Source organism: Fringilla coelebs (assembly GCF_963513975.1).
Source record: "Fringilla coelebs genome assembly, chromosome: 6".
NCBI classification, from domain to species: Eukaryota; Metazoa; Chordata; class Aves; order Passeriformes; family Fringillidae; genus Fringilla; species Fringilla coelebs.
The window spans coordinates 44,269,511-44,285,098 of record NC_140034.1 but is presented as its reverse complement, the minus strand read 5'-3'; the positions used below and the strand labels follow the sequence as shown (position 1 = coordinate 44,285,098).

At 37.1% G+C, this 15,588-nt stretch overlaps 1 protein-coding gene across 5 annotated transcripts in view; it reads left to right on the top strand.

The window, feature by feature from the left end:
* Nucleotides 1–15,127, top strand: part of PPP6R3 (protein phosphatase 6 regulatory subunit 3) — a 50,105-nt gene extending 34,978 nt beyond the window's left edge. For 3 of the 5 annotated variants that reach the window (XM_084208188.1, XM_084208189.1, XM_084208187.1), the window contains 9 exons: nt 985–1,082; nt 3,011–3,065; nt 3,727–3,857; nt 4,491–4,609; nt 5,932–6,085; nt 7,147–7,253; nt 8,180–8,330; nt 11,579–11,701; nt 13,660–15,127. In XM_084208188.1, the coding sequence (XP_084064314.1) occupies nt 985–1,082; nt 3,011–3,065; nt 3,727–3,857; nt 4,491–4,609; nt 5,932–6,085; nt 7,147–7,253; nt 8,180–8,330; nt 11,579–11,701; nt 13,660–13,711 (990 nt within the window). In that variant the 3' untranslated portion in view covers nt 13,712–15,127. Of the gene's footprint in view, nt 1–984; nt 1,083–3,010; nt 3,066–3,726; nt 3,858–4,490; nt 4,610–5,225; nt 5,447–5,931; nt 6,086–7,146; nt 7,254–8,179; nt 8,331–11,578; nt 11,702–13,659 lie in introns of those variants that run through there. The other 2 variants (XM_084208190.1, XM_084208191.1) reach the window with 2 other exon arrangements.
* Nucleotides 15,128–15,588: the final 461 nt, after the last annotated feature.

Genomic DNA, 15,588 nt, shown 5'->3' with positions numbered 1-15,588 from the left:
CTGTGCCTAGGCAATCCCAGCAGTTCCAGGTAGTTAATCTGGAGAAATGCAGATGGTCCAGTGCTGCTTCTTTCAAGTTTGTCTTGCTGTATACCTCCTCCTTTTATATATATTTTCTTTTTCCTTCAATTTTCATAATGACTTAATCTAAACTTGGGGTTTTTGATCGTTGTTTTGTTTTCTTTCCATATTCACTTTGTTCAACTTTACCACCATACTGTGTCCCCTCAGCTACCTGGGCAAGAAACCAAGAGTTGACATGACAGCTTTATTTCCTAGAATATCTTAGTGTTGGCTGACTTTACACATGAAAATAATGTTATTAAAAGTCCCTAGAGGATGTGTAGTAATTTATAATTTAATGATAGTCCTGGGAAATAAGAGACAAAAGCTATTGTTAGGGATAGATGATGCCCACAATTACCTTAGTGTATATACCAATCTGCTGGCAGTTGACACTCATCTTTATATAAAAAAACCAGCACAGTTGTGTCAGTGACACTGCACTGAGATGTGAAATGTTCAGTGGTTTAATTCTTCTAATATTTGATAGATGCTGCTGGTGTGTGTGCCTGAGACTGATTTTGCTAGTGACAACTGCATAATAAATATACAACTGTGTTTTAGTGTCTATATATAGTTTAATTTTCTGGTTCTTACTATTTATATTGGGCAAAGACAGCTTTTTCTTTTATATAGTGTTGTTCCTCTGTTTCTTTGGGGTGCATTTGGAAAGGTGCTGGTTAAGGTTAATAGATTTAACTTCTTTATTGAAAGCTGTTAGATTGGCTTTCAAATCAGCAAATGTGAGTGGAGTTGTAGTTGATGCTACCTTTCAAAATTCAGAGGTTAAGACAAATCATTTTCCTGTCCTTTTATGTTTAGTTTAGATAGACTTTTATTTCTTTGAAGCAAAATGGGCAAATAGATTTTAGAGTATTAGTAGAATCATTATATCACTGTCGTTGGTCCTGGGGTTGCCAGGCCTTTTCTGATTATCAGATGCAACAAATGACGTCCAATTTTATTGACCAGTTTGGCTTCAACGATGAGAAGTTTGCTGATCAAGATGACATTGGCAAGTGAGTATAATGTTACACTGAATTTGGCTATAGTCTTGTGAGTTTTCTTTCTGACTGTGTTTTTGGCTGTGGTTTTGCTGGTGATAAGTACAAGCATTTACTGATGTGAAGCAGTTGCCAGTCAGTCCTGTCTTTTTGTGCAATCAGTGTGCATTGAAAGAAGCCTCCCTGAACAGGGGGAAGCAGCAGCTTCTCTTTCTAATCTTCTGGTTGTGCCAATGTTGAGAACACTGTGCTTGTGAACAAAAAACTGAATTACAACTCTGCTTTTTAAGAGTCTTTTTAACAGACAGCTATGACTCTCTGTTGACCTAACATTGTTTGGGGCACTTTCACTTTCTCTCTGTCCCAAAGTGGGTTTTGTCCCCTGCTGATGACCAGATGAATAGCTCTACTTCTGACTTTTCCTGGAACAGATGACAGGAACAGTATGTCTCTCAGTGTACTTTTCTGTAGGGGAGAGTAAGGAAGGGCATTGTAAATCTATCTTTGTTTATAAGATCGGGGCCGTTAAGACTGATTTCTACAAATAGTGTTAGTTAAAGATGAGGAAATGAGAACAGTCTTGGTCAGGTTAAAAAACCCCAAACTAAACAAAAACCAGCACACAACAGAAAACACCCCTCAAAAAAGCTGGTATCTTTGTAAGTAAATGGATGCATTAAAGGGAAAAGGGGAGAATAGGGGTTCTTGCAGATGGTAAAGTTCATCATTGTTTTTATAAGATTTCATGGCATGGCATGCCAGAACATGCAGGTAGGAATAAAAAACATTACTTCAAGATGGTTTTTAGAAGGGTGTTTTTATAATAATCTCAGTGCCCTTCTGAAGACATGTTTATGACTGAAGCTTGTATCTTCCATCCAAGGAGCATTGCTGCTTTTTTACACTACAGAACCTGCTGAGATTAGAGATTAAGATGTGATAGATGAAGTAACACAGGATGCTCCTTAACTTTGTTAGAAGCAAGTGGATTTTGGGAAGGATAGGAATTGGAATTCCTTAAAGTTCATGCCTTTGGAAGTCTGTTCTCTTGGTAGAAAGAAGATGACTACTTACATAAAGAGGTCTCAAGACCTGTGACAGGTACACTGATGATGTACTCATGAGTTGAATTAAGCTGTAGGTGAAGTTACTTTGAAGTTATGTCTTCTGTGGAAGAATCAATTACACTCTAAGTTACCTGCATAGCATCATGCAGTAATACAGTCACTCACAACTTAGTTCCTTTAGACTACTTACCTTTTCCCTACTTCGGAATGCAATGAATATTAGAGGAGGAGTCATGTGGGCTCTGCTGAATGCACTCATGGCTAGACAAAGAACCTATGAACTCTTCTGATATGTAAAGATGTGTCAGGCCTTATGTATAGTGTTATGTTTGGGAAAATATTTCAGTGATTGGTTAAAAAATATTTGTGGAGTTCTTCTTTTGTTAAGAAACAGAACTTGATACTGTTTTTCGTTTTGTTGCTTCCTGTCGAGAAGGTCCTTTGATAGAAGGGTGAAATCAGTTAAAATATATAAAAACTGCAGATGCAGATATTTGCAGGATTTTGAGGTATATCATGGTACAGCATAGTCAGGTTAGGCATTCTTTAGGCCTAGGTTTTTTCCAGTGCATAGCAATACAGTATTTGAGACTTGGGTATCTAATTTCAGTTATGCTTGTTTAGACTTATTGCATACACCTAACTGTAGATGGCAGTGTTCTGTGTTTTTGTTAAAAATATTTAACGGTTAAAAAAAAAAAATCATAGGAATGCCAGGTCTCCTTGGTGTGTAATTTTTAGTGTTTTGTGTTGTAGACTGTCTTTTATCTTCTATTTTTAGATTATTGGAATATAAGAAACCAAACAGAAATTAAATGTCTTCATGTCGCAATAGAAAGTCCTGTTTTATTGAGTACATTTCTTTTTTTCTTGTAGTGTTTCTTTTGATCGGGTTTCAGACATCAACTTTACCCTCAATACAAATGAAAGCGTAAGTATGTGTTCCAGTATTACCAGAAAAATTACTGTCTTTTAAGTTTTGGCACGACCTCAGAGTTTTGGCAGGTTGTATATTTACTCCTTTTATGTGGAAATCACTGGAAGATACTTACCCTGCCTGATTCCCGTATCATGAGATTTGCTAATTGGAAGACACTATGGTTCTTTCTGATCAGTATTAAGCAGAATTGCTTCTAATTTGTATAACTGGTTTTAAGATTGGGCTTAGATCTGATTTGTGCATATTGCACAAATTTATGATTAGAAGCTATTTAAATCTTCAGTGAGATAGGAAGGTAAGGACAGAATCTCTGAACCTCAATATTATTTGTTGGTTGAGCTAAAATAACCCCCCCACTACCGAAAGTAAAGCTGGAGTACTTTGTGCTCTGGTTGTCTGGTAAGTTCTTTGGGGTCACTTCCACATCCCATTTTTAAATATGATGGAAGTTCCTGAGTGTTCTTTGGTCCACTCAGCTTGTTACTAGCCAAGTAAAACAACCAGCACTGTGTATTTTCTTGACAAACTTTAAATTAAGACATTCTGGTTTTCTGCTGCTTTTAGAGAAATGCTTTAGATTCTCTTCAGAATAGTCATGATTTTCAAGATGTTTACTAATGAAATATGGATTTTATACTTTTGCTGTATTTAGGGCAATATTGCCTTGTTTGAGGCATGCTGTAAGGAGCGGATACAGCAGTTTGATGATGGTGGCTCTGATGAAGAAGACATTTGGGAAGAAAAACATATTGCATTTGCACCAGAGTCCCAGAGGCGTTCCAGGTGAGAAGGGTGTTTCTTATCCAAGTAGCAGTGTAGTGAGCCTGCAGTAATACAGCTGTCCTCTGGTTCAGTCTGTCTGTTAGTACAGACTGTCCAGCATAACTAGGTATTTCCATTCTGTGGAGAAATGAGTGGACATGTGGCTCTAGTGATTTGTTTTCCAGCCATAATTTGCAGAAGGTGCATTTTGGCTTTCATAGCTTGTTGGTTTTGGTGTTTTTCCCTGCTGTATATTCTTTCCTTCTGCTTATAAACTGGCCTGGCCATCCTTGCTTTGGACAAGGCTGCCTAGCTCCACACCTCTGTTAGACCTTGCTGTCTTCACTACAGTATGAATATGGCTGTGAACAAAGGAAAAGTCATTGAGCGGAAGGAGCATCTAGGCCCAAAAACTCAGGGCTGTGCAGCCTTTCTCAATATCTACTGAAAGCCTCTTCCTGTGATCAAGAGAAAAATCTTAAACCTTGTTTCTTTGAGAGAGAAATGAGGGGAATACTAAGAGCCAAAAATTATACCTCAAGTAATCTGTCAGAAATAATTGTAGTTCTCTCTAGCCTGAAACTCTGCAGTATTTCATTGTGCCCAGGATGTTAAACTAAAACCAGAGTGTAAACTCTCTCTTTGTATTTGTAGCTCGGGCAGTACAGACAGTGAAGAAAGTACAGATTCTGAAGAAGAGGATGGAACTAAACAAGACTTGTTCGAATCCCACACCAATACAGAGGACAAAATGGAAGTAGACTTAAGTGAACGTACGTAGCTTTTTTCTGGTGCTTTGGATTCTAGGAAATTGTTAGATCTAGCGGCCTGATTTTGTACGAGTTTCCTTGTTAACTGCTTTTATTCCAACTGTCTTAGTCTTTCCCACTTGTCACAGAGCATGCACATACTGGGAAGTTTGAATTCCTTACATGTCTTAAATTACTTACTCTCTTTAAAATTCATATTTCTACTCTTCTAGAGTTAAAAAGGAGGAGTAGTCAGAAAGGGGAGGATTAAATGCTCGTTTATTAATATTGAGTGCCTACAAAAACCTGATATGTTACTATCCAAACCCAAAAGATGGTATTTTTACTGGAAGCCTTTCAGACCCGCTTTTTGTCTAACAGTGCTCTTTTAGAAGACTTCCTACAGAAGATCAGTGAACTTGCATTGTTCTGGTTTCAAATGTGAGTGAAAGATACACATCAGGAGACTCTTATGTGGAATCTTAACTGATGTAATAGGTTGAAAAGTTTTCACATTCAAGTCAGATTAAACTGGCTTTTGTTAAACTGGCAATGTCTGTAGGTAAAAGCCCTGTGTTTATCTAGACTGTAAGGAATTAAATTAGAAGGAAAAGTTAAGGGTTTTCTTTTCTTTTGTCAGATTGGTGTCGTTGGCATCTGTGTGTCAAACAAGTTTTGATCCATGTGGGTCTCCTCCCATATCTGCCTGGGTTGGAATTTCTAATTGCTAGTCAGAGCTTCCTTTTCAGCCTGTTTTTTTGTATGTAAGTGTTAATGAAAAACATGTTTCCCTTGGGTAGGTGAAGTTTTTTGAATTGACCTATCCTAAATTAGATGCTATTCACAGTTGCTCCCAAATTTACAATATCAATAAATATTTTAAGTTGTAAAAAGCCTTAAACTTTCCTGAAATTTAGCAGTGGTGTTAGTGCATGAGAAATTATTTGAAGAAATTTAAAAAGGGATAAAAACTTTTGTGATTTTCATTATTATAAAAATTAGTTTGGAAAATGGTAACAAATACTGAGGTTAATTTAAAGGATAAAGCAGGATTGTACTTGTGATTTAATGTTCTATTAGTTTTGTTCTAAAGATAATTTTTTTTTTTAGCAGAGTACGCTGAATTAATGATCTTAAAATTCTGCCTTACTAGCAGAATTTTCCTTTTAGGGAATACATTAATTTTTTAACAGGATGTACAGGATTTTTCTGCATGTGCTTTCAAGTCTAGTTATGAATCTTGCTTCTCTTTATGAAATGTCCATAGAGGGAATCAGTGTTAGGCATATGTGCACTTGTGTTCTTTATAGAAATTTGTTCTAATGACCCTGGTGATGGTTTTTCAGCACCTAACTGGTCAGCGAACTTTGATGTACCCATGGAGACTGCACATGCTGCCAGTCTGGATTCTGTTGGCTCTGCTGTGTGGAGTACTGAAGCATCTGTGCCAGCTAAAGAAACTGGCTGGGCTTCCTTTTCTGACTTCACATCCTCTTTGAGGTAAGAGTGTCAGTTATTCAGGGTGAGTTTGGTTTTCTTGGGGTGTCTGTCTCTACACAAGCCTGTGTTGCTGGTGTATGTGAAGTGTCTGAAGAGTGTTGTGTGTTCCAGCAGCATCTGTCTGCATGAACTCCCTTTCCAGGATGGGTGGGTACTAGTGTTATTTAAAATTTCATATTGTTATGCAGCTGTGATAAATAGGTTAAGTAGTTCTGCATGATTTTGAGAACACACAAGATAATGCTGTTCTTTTTTTGGATTGAACTCTACACTCTACTGAAGTCTTGTGTATGTACCCAATTAAATAGATGTAAATTTTGAGTTGCCAAATATTGGCAGTCAAGAACTAATTCCTTCTCGTATTGGAAGACTTTGCTTTTATACATTTGGCTTTTGACTTTCTGTCTTGGCAACAAAACAGCCCAATATAAAAGTATGATTTTTTTTTTCCCAACATAAAATTGTGTTGTTTCATGATTGAGGCAGGTAAATTGATAATCAAATGAAGGGCCTAGAAAATGAAGACTTGAAGTTGCCACATTACTGGATAGAAGATACTTTCTGTGAATGGTGACGTTTTTCAAGTGGCCAAATCTTGTCATCTGAGTTCCTTTAAAATGAAGAACTTGTAGGTGTACTGTATATAAAATTAAGTACTGAAATCACTTTTGTAGTGGCTTATGACTGCGCTGGCAGTTTCAACAGAGAACTATCAAATTGGAAAAATGCATTTAGCAAAACGGTTAAAAATATTTGGAAACACTGCAAGGAGCTGGTGATTACCTGTATGCCTTAGTTACCAGGGACATGTCCACTAGTAATGTAACAAAATCAAGTGAAAATAAGGTTGCCATCTAACACCCTCAGGTCAGTTCTGGTGCATTTTGCATTACTAAACTTCTATTTAGCCTGTCTTTCCAGCACTCTTAGAACAAACTTGCTTAATTCAGTTTCAGTATAGTTCTAGGCCTTATAGCTTTCGTAGAGAACTAGTACTGTCTTAAGAATACTTCATTTTGGTACTCAGAAATGTTTCTGAAGTTTTTTTATTCTATTTGAAGCTCAAAAGACTCCTTAAGAAGTAATTCTCCTGTGGAAATGGAAACAAACACAGATCCAGGTGATCCCTTGAGTGCAAATGCAACTACTCTTACAACACAGCTAGAGAGTAAGTAAACTGCACTGCATTTCCAAATGCAAATGGCTTGATCATAGGAGTTGCACATAAGAAAAATTTTCATGGACTTAAAAATGTTAGGTTTAGACTCCTCTTTGACTCTGCTGCTGTTCTGACGGTTATTTAAAGTGACTTTTTGAAGAATTTATAAACTATTTATAATAGTTTCCAGTTTAAACAAGAGCCAGTGTTACTGGTCCCTCTAAAAAGTTCACACTTCATGAACAGAAAAGCATTACAAAGAAACAAAGTTTGTAAGTTTGTTCTGTTAGAGAATCTTCTCACTTGTGTCAGCATTTAGCTGAGCTAATGCTCAAAAAGAATGGTAGCCTCCAGTCTTGACCTGTGTGGCAGTAAGCCAGTAGCCTTAATGTATTCAAATTTCTCCTTCCTGCTAATTCCTTTCTAAAGCCACCTTCACTATGCATGCCCTAATGGTTTGTTCTATGTGTACGAACTGGTAAAAGGACAAAATATTTTGATGAGATTTTTTTTGTATCTATTATTTCCAGAGAGAGCAAGAAGTGCAGGTGAGAAGTCCAGACACACTGGACATCCCAAAGATTTGTCAGTACTCAGAAGTCTAAAGTCAAATTTGTGCTGTGTAGACTTCATGAATTTGACTGTACAGAAGCGTAATTGGTCACCATAATCCTACTAAGGCCTTGTTTAGGCAAAACTGTTGCAGTAACCAGTGTCAGTCAAAATTTTAAAAGCTACAGACTTTCTTAAACCATCTGTAAGTAATCTCATGCTCTCTGCAGCACTTGCAGAAAGGTGACATTCTCTGTAAGGAAGAATTCAAGAAGTATGCAAAGCTGCAAAAATAGCATTCTTGATATATTGACTTATGTGCTTGCCCATGAAATAGAAACATAACCAGCCATATGCTGAATTGCTTCTATTTCTACTTGCAGCCCCAGGAAGTGTTGCTATGGAGGCCAGCTCAGATGGAGAGGATGATGTGGAAAATGCAGACAAGGTAACCGAGACAGTCATGAATGGCAGCATGAAGGAGACACTGAGCCTAACTGTAGATGCTAAAACTGAAACCGCCGTTTTCAAAAGGTAAGAATGCTGTTTGTCTTCCCAGCATGTAAATACAACACTGTTGATGGAACATTGTATCATCAAAGAGAGTTTAAGTGATAATGCCAGAGGCATGCTAGAAACCTTTCAAAGTAACTGATTTGAAATTTGACTTCTTAGTTAGTTACTATAACATGTGACTTTATTTATCAAGCCTTAGTTTCAGTGCAAGGTTATTAGCAGAGGACTGACTCAGCTTTTGTCTCTGATGCACATTATTGTGCATTTTTCATGTACAGTACTTTAAACATTGCATATCAAAACTAAGCTTTTAAAATTTTGCACAGAATTCTTAGATTTGGATTGGAATTTCATTCTTATCATCCAGGAGGATGGAAGGCAGAAGTTGAAGGCCAGGCAGGCACTGCTTTTGAGTGTAGCTCATCAGACACTTAGGGTGATGACTGTTGGTGGTATGCACGATGGTATTAAATCTGTTCTGGACTACAGGTGGCACATGGAATTCTAGAATAATGGGAAGAACAACTTCTTAATTTTGCTGTCTTCTGATACAAAGATTTTTCTGATACAAAGATTTAGGAATAAGTGTCTTAAAACATGGTCAAATTGTATATTATATCAACACTGCAATCCTTTTATGAGAATAAAGCACATTTCAGTGTTGTCTACTCCATCCTATCTACTAAGATATTGGGATCTCAGATTTAATGATCAAGTGATTTTTGTTTAGTATCAAATATTTATGTTGGGAAACAGAGGCTACAAGCAGTATGACATGCAAAAATTTTGCCTTTATTGAAGCTGACTTGTTCTGGCTCCACGCTGATGTTGACAAATTGGAACACACTGCTAGAGCATTTTGACAGGCACCCCTCTTCTCATTCTTCTAGAACAACTTTGTAGTATCTGTCCATATTGTAGCTTTAAATGCTAAAAAGAAATTGTCAGCATGTCTTGGAAATTGCTTAAAAAACCAACCCCCAGTTGATTCCAGTATAAAAAACTTTTCCAGAGTTACTTCTTACACTGCCTGTTGTTTAAATTAATTTACTTCATTAGAAGTGGTAGAAGATAATTCCTGAACTATCCAAAATGAACAGACCTTGAAAACCAAACAGCTTTCAGCCACTCTTGATTCCATCATTTTGGTTATCTAAGTGACTTAACTTCTGATGGTTTTTCAGCACAGAGGAGGGAAAATTGGTGACTGCACAGTGCTTCTAAATCAAATGGCATTGGTACAGGAATTAACCACAGCACTTTAGAGAGGTGTTGGGACTCCGTGCAGATCCATGTCACATGACGCCATCCATAGTGCATTGCTGATGTAGTAAATGATGTGTCTGCCTTCCAGCTTGTTGTCTTTTGCACAATGCTTTTACATGGTCTTCACTTTTAGATGTTCAGAAATTTGGTTTAGTTATCCATGGTGTCTTTAAACTTCTCCTTATGCTAGTTTAGGTCACATGCACATCGAAGTTGTGTGACTTGTGATACTGCTGCAAAAACTAACATGAGGAGGCAGCATCTGGTGACAGTTCCTGCTTCCCTTCATTGAATTACCTGCTAGAACTGTAGTTAAAAGGATATAGAGGTACAAAGGGAGGCAATATCATAGAATTGCCCCAGTCAAAAGGGACCTTGAAAGTTTATCTGGTCCAATCTTTTATGGGAAACGGAGCCCAGATGAGATTACCAGGTACTCTGGCCTATTGTATATTGAAAACTTCTCAGATCTTGATTTGGAAGGGAAATGTCAAAGGAACATACAAGGGGGCTCAACGGTGTGGTCTTAAACGTAGAGACTGTTCTACTCTGATAGACACGTGCAGCTTCATAGTGAGTCAATGCTCAAGTGGCGTTTTTTTAAACCAGCCTGCTGGGGAAAGGTCTAAAGCAAGGGAGAGTTAAAGTAGTGAGGGGAGTCCTGCTCTGGCCTGTTTGCCTTTCAAAGTGGATGCTTCCAGACTTCAGTTTTATCTAGGTTTATGGGAATAGAAAATTGATGATGTTGAAGTCAACATTGAGGGGATTTATAAGTGGGGTAGTTAATTTGTGAAAAGATGAAAAGGACAAAAATGTGATTTCTGAACTTAGTTCAGAGTGGAGAACAAGTAGGAAGAATGCCAGCAGAGACTGCCTCTTTAAAAAAGAAAAAAAACCTAGGACATCGCTTTCGATGGTGATGGCGACAAGTATTTTATTTGGAAGGAATGCGAAGAGTATCAAGGCAAATGAGATGGGGAGATTAGATGGGGAAAACTTGATGAGAGATTGCAATGCAAAAGACAGTATTTTTGCAGGCTCTGCAGGATAGAAGGAGAAAAGAGAAGGATTCATTGAAATTTAAAGGATCCATGGAAAGGAGAACTGTGAGAATAGGAAGAAAACCAGCAGAGGAGATTGGCACTTCTTGAATAAATAGATTTGTTGCTACAGAGGTATAAGATTGATGTTTGTCTACTTCAGAGCTACTTTATAACTATCTCTTGCAGGTATATATGCTCAAATTTGTATTCGCTCATAATGATGTGATTGAGGTGGAAGAGGGTGGAGTAGTGAGGCAGAAAAGTTTGGGTTTAGAGGCAGACCAGAAGATTTGTTCACTAATACTTTTGAGGCTGCCTGGTTACATGGTACTGTCTTACATAGTGTGAGTGTACAGCTTTTTCACTGAACTTTGTTGGTTTTTGTCTACAAGAGGAAGTTTGCGAAGTAGATTGGGCTGCAGTCTTTGTACCCCATAAACCATACATAGTATTCACTGTGGAGTTACTAGGGAGTTTATTATGTAAGATAGTGATGAGTTAATGATTTTGCTGGTATGTTTCATGGACAGACTTTATAAATGTCGCTTTCTGAGGGAATCTTGAATTTCTTTTATACTTTCTTCCATTTTTGCATTCTTCTGGCTTCAGAGTGTTGAAATCCTATCGGTATGTATAGTAAAGGCTCATGATTGTTATCACTTCAGGCATCACATACATTCCTTTTTTCCTTTCTGATCTTATTTGCAATCACTGTGTTTCCTGCCCTTTTATCCAGTCAAGTTTTAATGGATGTAAACACCAGTGCATCATTAGGTGTTTGTGAAGTCTAGAGCCATGTGCTTGATCTTCATATTGCAATCATAACTTAAAATCCATTTGCATGTAAAATACGGACCCGTCTCAGTTTTCTCCTGTTGCCTGAAATTCCCTATAAATAAACTTCGAAGTTAAATGCATTAAATAATGACTTGCTTTTGTTTTGTTTTGTTTTTTAAGTGAGGAAGGAAAATTGACTACCTCGCAGGATCCTTCTTGTAAATATGTAGTAGAAGAGAATACAGAGGTTTCAGAAGAGGTCCCTTCAGGTCTTCAGCCTACTAACAGCAGTCCAGATCAGAGGTAACTGTATTCAAGGATGCTTTCGATTCTCTACATAGCAGTTTGTGTGCTTTTCTAACAGGATTGATCTAAAGAGATTGAGTTTAGCTCAGTCTAAAACTGTGCTTGCCTTTATTTTATTAAGTTCTCACAAGTTGAATTTTCATTTGTTTCTAAGACTCTTGAGTCATCAAGGTATATTTTTCTTGCAGGGAGTTTTAAGTATCCCCATTCTGTTTTGTGACAGTGTTACCAAGTTAGATTAGTGAATTGATGCACAGAACTCTACTGCCTGTTCTGATTGTACTCTAGATAGAAGAAAGGAGCTAGTTAAATACTGGTTCTGGTTTTTAAGACTTGTTTATGAATCTAAATTTGTCAAACAGGCTTACATCTCTTTAATCTAACTTCCTGCTCTGCATAAATCTCAAACTTGATCAAGAAGCAGATTCTAATCAGAAAAAAACCTGTATATTTCAAGTGGGAAACCCAGAAACTCTTTCACAGTGTCTCCTAGAGATGCTGTCTTTATCAAGACAACAATTTTTTTAAAATGTTGATAAGTATTACATTGTAGGGAAAAAGTCCTTGGGTGCTAGGTGATTATGAGTAAAGATGTGTGGCTGAACCAACAGAGGGTTCTCAGAGCTAGCCGTTTGCTAGATTGCCTTTAGTTTGTGAGAAATCTCAAGGAACTCCTTTCACTGAATCCTGCTGGCTTCAGCAAAGCTCAGAACTTTCTCTAAAGGTGGCTGTTGCAGTAGATCCTGATAAGCACAGGATTAATACCAAGGTAAACCTAATGGTGCTTTTGGGGCTCCATGTATATATGACTAGTGGAAGGAGTCCCCTAGGTAGGTCTCTGGCTGGTGGCTAGCAGGAGTAATCTCTGCTAGGAGCCTGTTCTGTCATGGACTTTTTTCCATTTAATAAGTGAGTGATGGTTGTGCAGACTGTCACACTTCTGTCCATGAAGCATTAGTTTCTTACCTTCCAGGTTTCTCTAAAAGTGTTTGCTTTTGTCTAGTGCTGTCTGTCTTTTCTCTAATGTTTACATATGTTTTTTAAAAAGTGTTTTTAGAACTTAGCAGCCAAAGACTTAGCTAGGGGGCTTCTGCTGGTCATGTGCATGTAGAGCACGGACCCCAGAGTGGCTTCTCTGTGATGTCCACCATCAGAGAACAGGAGTTACAGGTAACTTTCCTCATCTGTAGTTTCAAGCAGTATTTGCATTCTTTTAGAGAATCTTCAAATGTATTCCATAGACTTGCACTGAATGGAAATGGAGATGTTTTTTTTGCCTCTGTTGCTTACATATTTTTCATGTCCTCATGCATTGGTTTGCTCTCTTTGTGCCAGTCCAGAGCAGCTGAGCCCATGTTTACACTAAACTTTTATCTAGAAATGTATATACTATTACTGCTTTCACTCTCATAGGTTTGCTCTCCATTTTCCTCCATACTTCATGAAGGTTTCAACCTAATGGACTGACATTCAAAGTATTTGTGAAAGGCCCTTTGTAGATTAGATTAATAACTAAAGCAAATTTTTAAGATGCTGTTTTTTCCTATTGTGTCTTAGCTGCTGGCTTTCCAGTGCAACCCTAAATACTCCTGGTATCACATTTTGCCTCAGTAAGATTCGGATAAGTATCAGAAATGTGCTCTTTATTAGTAATTCTGAGATACCACGTCTCTGGAGATCACTTATTATATCAGTTTATGAAGACCACGCATTCTTCAGTGGTGTATTCAGTTAATTGAGTGCTATGCCTACTTAGGAAATAAGGACTCCAGAAATGCTGGACTGCAGAAGATAATTGGGACGAGCATGTTATTAGCACGTTTCCTTCCTTTACTTTACGGGTTTTGCTACACAGGATCCAGGGTTCTTAGTTTTTGGTTTGGTTTTTATTGCACCTACTTGAATTTGCTTTGATCTTTTTTTGTATTCTTATGTCTCCTTTTTTGGCCTCTTAGGACTGATCAACACACCCATTTAGGAGAGGCATCTGTTAACGGCCCTGTATGATATGTGATGTCTACTGCCTTTGCTGAAGAGAAAGAACTGATGTCCAGGTGTTTGAGTGTTTCTTGAGGATATCATCTTGACCCTGTTGAAGCCAGTCACTGCTGCACTAATTTCGCAAGGAATCAGGACCAGCAACATTTATATTCTAGATTTTAAGACATTGTACAGAAATTCATAAGTGTAAAAATATTGCACATTGAGAAATACCAATAATTTTTGCGTATGTTTATATTGTATTGTTCTAAATAACGGGGGGCCTGTGAAATAAGATCCTGCTACCCATGTAATGATGACAGTAGTGTTACTATAGTTAAAATGGCTGTAAGAATAGTTTTATAAAAAAGTGAATACAAAAATCTAATGTATTTGAGACATAACTATTTGACGATTAGTGTGACCAAAGTATTTAGCAGTTTTCTTACATTTTTCACCTTGTAAAAAAGAAAAAGAAAATTCATGTTTTTTCTGAAACTGAAATGCCCTATAAATGTTATTTTGGTTGGTTTAGCTTACAAAAGTGATTTAAATAAGAATTTTTTGGTGTTCAACATTTTACAACAGGTTTTTTAATTGGTAATTGTTTTCTGTATTGTTCTAAAGAGATCAAAAAATGTAAGTCTATTGGTAGAGATTTTAAGTATTTATTGCAACAGCTTAGTTGACAAATTGATGTTACTGTAAAGCCATATGTTCTGTTAAGTCTAGTTTGCTTGAAACAATACCTTCCAGGTGAAACACTAGAATATTTGGAGTGCACATGGCTTGTTGTGTTTAAGTGGTTCACCTGCCTTTAAACAGTTCACCAAGATTTAGTTTAATACCAAGCATTATACAATGGAACATTTCAGAACAATCTGCGTATTTAAAACGCTATAGTCCTTTTAGACAAGTCAAGTAAAAGAAATGCTCATGCTGCTAATGTAATTACAGTACCTGCATTTTAAAAGTAAATAGTGTTTTTAATACAAATTTTGGCAGCAGAGCATGTTAATTGGTAATTTCACTGTACTGATCTGTGTGAGGCTTTCATTTGTATGTTCTGAACCAGTTTTTTCACAGCTGGTTTGTGTATATATATAGTGATTATGGAAACTAATTCTGTGTAATTTATAATTTTCTATGTCAGTGTAAAATTCCAACAGCCTTCTCAAACAAACAGAAGCAATATACTGTATATTGCCACATTGTCTGGTGAAAGGGTTAAAATACTCCTGCACTTTTAGATGCAAAACCATTTTTGTTTCTGTAATAGTCATATTCATTTATTTTTTACATCATTTGTTTTCCTGACCAGTATTTAAAGCCAAAAGGATTTCTAAACAATGGCCAATGATTTATTTTAGAAGGCGTCCCAAACAACGTGCCTAAACATTACATTGCGTACAGAAATAAAAAACCCACATGTATGTCACTGCCCTTATTGCTTTCTCTTTTGCATTTTTGGCAAGGTTCAGTGCACTTGTCCTAGGAAGTTTTTGCCAAGTGATCAGTTGTGTGAAAATGAGGGGATAAAACCCTCATTTTCATAAGTGGAATTGGTAACTATAGTTGCCCTTTTATTTGTACTTTATAAATGATGGAATCCAGTCAGTTTCTAAGTTTTGTTTCAGTTCAGAATTACTTTCAGATCAGCTTGACCAAAACCATTTTGTGTGTTAGCTTTAAGGTTGGCAGCTGTCCTCTTGTCACTTTGATCTGTCACCGAACAAGCAGCTTTGGAAACAAAACTGCTCATTTTGACACATGAATTGGAGTCGAGTAGAAATTCCAAATACAGGCAAGCAGCAAGTTGGTTTGCATAAGTTTGGTGCTTGTAAGGAGAAAAACTTGCGTCCTTTCCAGTAGAACTATTTGTCCCTTGCTATAAAGTTGATTAT